The 7,997-nt window shown below is 36.8% G+C and overlaps 1 gene segment (V, D, J or C); it reads left to right on the forward strand.

Moving 5' to 3' along the window:
* Nucleotides 1-2,697: 2,697 nt before the first annotated feature.
* LOC113094830 (immunoglobulin kappa variable 1D-13-like) lies at nt 2,698-3,269 on the forward strand (the record flags this gene model as incomplete). The annotated part of the segment is given in 2 exon segments: nt 2,698-2,901; nt 2,995-3,269. Coding segments are annotated over 2 exon segments (324 nt in total), but the record flags the coding sequence as incomplete, so codon positions are not given.
* Nucleotides 3,270-7,997: the final 4,728 nt, after the last annotated feature.

Here is a 7,997-nt window from a genome sequence, read left to right on the forward strand (position 1 = left end):
ACTGTATACACACTGCAAACACCTGAGTCACCGCTACAATTAATGAGCTCTATGAACAATGCATGGCAAAAAAGAAAAAAAAGTCCCTGTATACAGGATTTTTTTTTTTTTTTTTTTTTTGCCACAAGTCTATACATTTTTTTCACATCTTCACTATAGTGATAATTTTGACTTATGTCTGTTCTAGAGATGTTACAACTTTTTGATAAAGCTCTGATTGGTTTTCTTTTGGAAATATGTTTCAAATTAATCCTGAATGCATTTATGACTGTAAAAGCATATCGGTGTGTCACAATTGCAAAATTGATCAAAAAAATTGCGATAGTTTTTTTTTTTTTTTTTTTGTCCATATCGCACAGCCCTAGTTTATTCAATAAATACAGTTTAAAATCTAGCTTCTGAGTACGAAGTTATTAACCCAACAATAGCGGGGTCAGTTAATTTTTTTGTAGTGGGCCGCGCAAACATATGTGTTTGGTTGTGTTGGCCGCGAGTTGAAAAAGGTTGGGAACCACTGTCTTAGTACATATGAAGACGCAAAAGATGGGAAAGCCTCTAAGTTCCAGCATTTTTTTTTTTCTTTCTTTTCTAAAATGATTATTTTAAGCAGGTTCCTATGATTGTGTTCTGTTATTTTACTTTAATGAAAAGGACCTGTTTATTTTCCTTAAAGTGAAATCACTGAACCTAAACAAAGAAATGCTAAAAAAAAATAAAAAATTACATAAATTATATATATTATAAAATAAAAATATATATATTATAGTTATTATTGTTGGTGTGAACAGCCACTAATAAGTAATCTAATTTGGCCAAAATAACTGAAGATCTGATGTGTCACATAACAACTAGCCTTTCCAGACTTGCTTTTAGACAGATGTGTCCAATAAAAACTTGGAAAGAAAGGCAGACTGTTAGGTGTGGACAGATATCATGTACTGTTAGAACGGGAAGAGACGGCGCAAATTTGGAAATGCTAAAAAAGAATAAAATGGACTTGTCATCAACTTCATGATAAAACACTGAGTTTCTGCACAAGCATGCTTGTACAATATCATATGAATATGCTGAAATGGTATGTATTATTACTACTTTGATGTAGCAAAGGTTTTGTACTTATCGGGTCTTGGGGTTTGTAAAACAGTTCAAGAAACCTCAAGTGTGGTGCAAAATGTAACTGCAGTAAAGTTCAGTCAAAGTGCTGAGACAAACACAGACGTACCATTGGAAATTTTTGCCTTTGCAGCTTTTGGTCTTCACAGTAAAAACACAAGATGGTCAAATTCTCCACAAACAAGATGGGTTTAACAAGAGTTTGACAGGCCTTCCTTTGGTCTTCCCTTTCAGCTGAAATAAAGAAAAAAGAAAATGTTGTTGTTTTAATACATACATGTTGAGACAGGGAACTTATCTGGGAACAAAATATTCAAAAGGAAGGACGCTTGCGGTTTTTTTCTACAGGTGGGTCAGACCGAATGATCTGAACGTCAAACAGGTTGAATGGGACGTGTCAAGTATCGATTTGAAACACCACATAATTTCATTTATAAACACGGGACGTTCAGCTACTTTACAAGACATGTGGAAACCCTACCTGTACGTGTCTTGAAGTCATCTAAAGTCCATATCTTTTTAGCAATAAAACATTTGGAAGAGTTTAAAACACAAATCGTTTAAAATGCAAATAGCATGCTAATTTAGGGAACGCTCGTATAGGTCGTATTTGAGGGTAGTGGCAAACGACCTATATGGACATGTCTGTTGGAGGACTTATTATATTTAATTGGTATAAATAAGTGTGGATCTTTCCCTGGTTGCGTAGTCATCTTTAGAGTTTGTCTCGTTTTTACTACTGCCTTATGTCACAATGGAACAATAATCAAGACAGACTGTGTTCATCTCCAGCTTCAGTCTGAAGGGAAACTTGGGTTATATCAAATATCTTTGTGAAAATCTCTTCATGCTCACTGTAGAAGAGATGATGCCTGACAATCAGAGAACTAATGTCAAATCAACACATTAACAATGTTTGACTTTACTTCTCTGCTCACAACAATCTTATCTCATTACAAATGTTGATGTAAATATAAGACAACCATAAAATTGCATTTGTTCTAGTTTTTGAACGCAGACTGCTATAGATGAAGTTTTGGATAGGAGACCAATGTCTTATGTTTCAAAAACTTTGCTGATCTGTTTCAAAAGAACAGCAGCTTCATTCCAGACATTGTGTCTTAAACCACCATGTGAATCCTAATTTATGTCTCATGTTACATTAATTGATTGATTGATCGATCGATTGTTTGTCCATTAGTTCATTTTCTTTTTTTTCTTTTCTTTTTTTTACTTTTGGTATGTCATTGTTTAATATGTCCTTTTAACATCTTTTTAAAAATCCTTAAGAAATCTGTTGTCACTTCAATTTCAAAATTTTCAAACAAATGTTAGATATTTAAATGTCTATTAGCTTACATTTAAATGATGATACTGTATATAGTTTTAAATACAATTCAGTTATGAATAAAATATGTGTGACAAATAGGTCTATAGAGTATATGAATAAGAAACAAGCTGAAACAACAAAACACACATTGTTGAAATTGTCTGTCTGTTAATAAAAGCTCATATTCATCACAAAATATTTGAGCTTCTAATGGTTTGTAGAGCATAAACGTGACTGAATTAATTTATCTGTGGTCTGAGACTGACAGCTGTCTGTTTTGTGTATGAAGAGCATTTACATACAGAGACACTTTGCATGAGAGTGTTTATAGAGCTGTGAGTTTAACACTTCATGACTGAGAGCAGAACAGAACACAATCTTCATCATCACACAAGACACAACAACAACAATGAACAACATCATCATCCTCATCTGGACCATTGCAGCTTTTATTCATGGTAGGATGTTGATAATATGCTGTAGTTGTGTTCATCTTTGTATTATTCATAAGAAATTTTGTTAAATAATTGACTTTATTTTCTCTTCTTCAGGATCCAGTGGACTCACTGTGACTCAGCCTAAAATTAAAACGGTCCAACAAAGTCAAAGAGTTACAATAGAGTGCAGTACAGATGTGGGGATATACTATGACAACTTAGCCTGGTATCAGCAGAAACCTGGAGAAACTCCTAAACTCCTCATTTATGATATGAGCAGCCTTTATACAGGAACTCCATCTAGATTCAGTGGCAGTGGATCTAGCGGAGGAAAAGATTTCACTCTGACCATCAGTGGAGTCCAGACTGAAGATACAGGAGATTATTACTGTCAGAGTTACCACTACATTAACAGTGAAAACATGTACACACAGTGATAAAGAGTCGTACAAAAACCTCCGTCAGTCAGAGTCACAGTGACTGCACTGATACAGCTGAGAGACACTGCAGCTGATGATGGAGGATGTTTTACATACAAATTGGTGTAGCAAATTTAACAAAACTTTAAATGTCTAAATTAAGATAAAAATAATGAAATATACAATTAACAAAATGTTAACGTTTTTACATTACTTATACAATTGTAGCTGTGGCAGTTAGGGCTGTAGTACTCGAGTCCGGTCTTGGACTCGAGTCCGGACTCGAGACATTTTTCTGTCGTCTCGGACTTGTCTCGGACTCGTTGAATTTGCACTCGGACTTGTCTCGGACTTGGCCATTGGACTCGCCAAGTCTTCTAGTTGGTCTCGACCGAGTCCAGCAAAAAAATTAAATAAAAAATGTCTCCTTCAAAACAAAACCACATTTGCATGATGTCGCGACTGAAACTGTGTGGAAAACGCTAGGCGCGCCGCTCTCCTTATTTCCGAAGCACTCTGTAATCTGCGCTCGCGCTCCAGTGGCGTCTGCTGTTGCTGGGCAACCATGACCCACTCTCCATGATGACGCAGAAGTTTCAGCAAAGAATAAATGGAATTCCAGCACTAAACATCCCTTTCAGTAGCTCTGCTGATAGATTCATTTAAAAAATGGCTATCCTTGTACAACTATGATCATCTGTTTCTCCATCTTGCCTTAGCTTTCAGTATTGTTCCGGGAAAGGATGTGCATGACCAATGGTGCACTTACTGCGACCTGAAAAGTTTAGATGTTTCTAATTTAATTTTCTACCTGTTAGATTGTGTTTTATTTACGTCTACACCTAGATAGCCTTTGATAGCCTAGATAGCCTCTTTTTTTATCAATAAATGCGTATTAATGTATAGCCTTATGCAACAATTACATATGTACATTTTAAAAACTTTATATATGACATTACATATTTACATTTTCATGTAACAGCCAGTATTTGTATCTGTAACAATCACAAAATTTTTCCTATCTGCATTCGGATACAAGTTACTTGATAAGACCGTTATGACATTTTATATATTTTTTCGTAGTTATCACTGAACAAGTATGTCGTGTTAAACTGAAATAATTATTGATTTCTAAAATAATATTTATCATGCAAGCAGAGAGTCATGACAAACGTTAAGTGATCATTTGAACACGACTGAATCTATTCAATGCACACATTCTCATTACGCAGAACACTTTGAGCGAGTCTTAATGTTAATGAACTTCACTTAACAGATGTGTGTGTTCCGCGCAAACCAGCAAAAGGTAAAGATGCAAACATGTAGGACAAGTAGACAATGTATCCGAATCGAAGCTGATTATTAGCCTGCTCTTGAGAGAGAACTGATTTGGTTTTTGAGAGACTGAGACGCGCAGCGCTGCTGTTTGATTGGTGAGCGCGCTGTGCTTATTCCATTCATTCATTTCATGGTAGCCTAAGCTTTCAATATTTGCCTTTTAAATATATACAAATAATATAACGTGTAGCTATGATGTATTATTATAGGTAAAATTACTCTTGCAATGCTCTGATTTCTGAGAGATAAACAGAGAGGCGACAACAATGCGGTGTTTGTAGAGTTGGGTCCGAGTCCACCTTTGTCGAGTACGAGTCAAGACCAAGTCCACAAACATCGAGTCCAAGTCCGAGTCCGAGTCCAAAAGGGGCCGAGTTGGACTCAAGTCCGAGTTCTTAAAGGCCGAGTCCGAGTCGAGTCCGCCCGAGTCCAGAAAGTAATTAAATTAAAAAAGATTATAAATTGGTATTATACATTTTACATTCTATTAATATTTTAACCTTTCAACCCATTAAACCAATGGCAATATAAAAATGTAATAAAAAAATACCACTGTTACATCTAGTCATTGCCATTGAACATTTTTATTTTATGTCAACAGAACTAGTTTCCTATCAAAAAAGTTTTCAAAGGTTTTATTGTATTACAAGTGCATGAAAATACAAATGAACCTATTTTATTATTGTATCACACTATATTGTCCTCCAGTTAAAGATGACATTTCAATTATTTAATGCCTCTCCCCCACATTTGACAGAGGTAAAGTGCAGCCAATGAGGAGATCCTTAATGATGACATTATGAATTTCTTGTTGTCTTGGAGAACTTGCATCATAAAGTTGCATTGCTTGTTTGGTCAATTCTGGTCTTGCAAATCCTACTATGCTGAGCTGTGCAGCATCTGTTGGTTGCTGCTGCTGTCTTTGGGTTTTCGGATCACCAGTACACTGAACCGAAAACCGTTTCTTACGGAGGCTCCGATTTGAGAACCGATGAACTGATGATACTGCGCATGCGTGTAATTTTTCAAGTATTTTGTTAAACATCGGAAAGTGTGATAAAAGTATAAAACAAATATGTATATATATATATATATATATATATATATATATATATATATATATATATATATATATATATATATATATATATATATATATATATACATTTTTTTTAAAGATAGGGGCTACATGTTTCTAATCTGTATATTGTAGATTATGTATGGGCCAAAGGGGTTTTCAGGGAAGTTGGACAATAATTAAGACTCTAAAGACTCCATGTTTAATATGAATAAGGGATGATTTATGAAATATCTGTACTGTATTTATAGTTAATGACAGATTCACAAACTGAGCTTGTAGTAAACAAAACATGGACACGAGTAGAGCAGCTGATGATACTCAACTGCAGCATGTGCCGGTGTCCTGACATTTTATCCTACCCTGTCAGATTTTTCTACCTGGGTTTTGAGCGATTCTCGTTCTCGAGTCAAGAACCGGTTGTATCAGTTTTCAGATCATCAGTAAACTTAACCGAAAACCGTTTCTTTCGGACGCGTCCGATTCGAGAACCGAGGAGCTGATGATACTGCGCATTCGTGATTCAGCATGAAGCAGACTGACTCACAGCGCGTCTGAACCGAACTGATTCTTTTGGTGATTGATTCTGAACTGATTTTGTGCTAATGTAATGAGTGCGGGTAAACCGAGGGCTTGAATGAAGGGCAATCTGACGAAACGTAAATTCATTTAATAACAAATACATCGCAATGGATTATGTATCCGGTGAACGTTTTTTTTTTTTCAACCGGTTTATTGAATCAAACCGTCCGAAAGAACCGGTTCGCGGAGAAGAATCGAACTTCCCATCACTAATCCACACTGATATCCAGTGAGTGGTGCGTGTGTTTCGTCTGCAAGCGTGAGACTTCTGCCTGCCGGTGTGGTGCAGTAAAATGACAGAAGGGGAGACATTCATTAATTTTTCATTTCAATTTTTCATTTCAAAGTTTTATTGTTACACATGACGTGGACTCGACTGTACTCGGAATATTTTCCGAGTCCAAAATGTTCAAGTCCGTGTCAAGTCCGAGTACAAATTCACCCGAGTGCGTGACAAGTCCGAGTTCATTCAAAATTGGACTCGAGTCCGGACTCGAGTCCGAGTCCAAGTTCGAGTACCCCAACTCTAGGTGTTTGATTTGCACTCTTTTCACTCATAAAGTTTACATTCATTCACTTCTGGCGCTGATGCCCTGGCTCACCTGTTATCTAGCAAACACCAGACTGTGTCAGCTTCAATCGAGTATTCAGGCAGAATTATTCCTTGAGCGTTATTCGTTTTTTAAGCCATTATCCGTGCCATATTCGGCTTCAGGCACAACCCTAATTATTACATTACATATTTTATTTTTACATGCAACATAGATAAGGTCATATAGTAACAGCTCCACGCAATATTGTAATTCTAAAATTCACGTCGTGCTTGCAAACACTTTGTATTCATTATGGTTAATGCATGCTGGAGTAGTCGATTGTTTCCGACAGAGCTCGACTAGTCTATGCAAGCACTAAGTAGCTACTGTATGACAAAAATGTCGCTGTATTTGTGTGCGCATGCCCAGTAGAGCCAAACGTATCCATTCTAGCCTTGCTGCGCGCATTTGTCATATCCCGAGCTTTGCATGTGTCTGTGCACTGTGCCAAGGCATCAGTCATATACATTTTTGACCACAGATATAATGTCAACAAAAAATGAAGTACATAAAAATTATTAAAGTTCCAAACTTTGTTTGTTTATCCAAGTTTAGCTCCCAGGTCGGACTGGGGGTAAAACCAGTACTCATTAGCAAGGCCCCAAAGGAAGAGAGGGCCCTTGAAAAGTATGAATCTGAAATATATATTTTTTACCTGGATATTTTCATGGGTGGGGGCCATGGGGGCCCATCAGGACTGCCTATGCATAGGGCCCAGGATCTTGTTTAACGCCCCTGTTAGCTTTAACCCTCAAGCTCTTACTAGACACACTAATCTTCCAGGTGTTTTAAGGCCAGTTGGAGCTAAACTTTTCAGGACATTGGCCATCCAGGATGTAGTTTGGAGACCCCTGTCCTACAGAGTTGTTACTTTGCACATGCTTTTTGATCATTACAAATAATAATGTAAAATGATTTTCTTAGAATAGGAGATATGCTTTCTCTCGCATCACAAACATTATCAGTAGTTAAGTATGTGGTCTTGAAGAGGACCCTTTTTTCTCTCATTTGGACTCGGTCTTGGACTTGGACTCGAAACTTTTGGACTTGGACTTGACTTGGACTCGAACCTCTTTGGACTCGGTCTTGACTCGGTCTCGACTAGTC

This window comes from Carassius auratus, unplaced genomic scaffold (genome assembly GCF_003368295.1).
Source record: "Carassius auratus strain Wakin unplaced genomic scaffold, ASM336829v1 scaf_tig00215431, whole genome shotgun sequence".
NCBI lineage: Eukaryota > Metazoa > Chordata > Actinopteri > Cypriniformes > Cyprinidae > Carassius > Carassius auratus.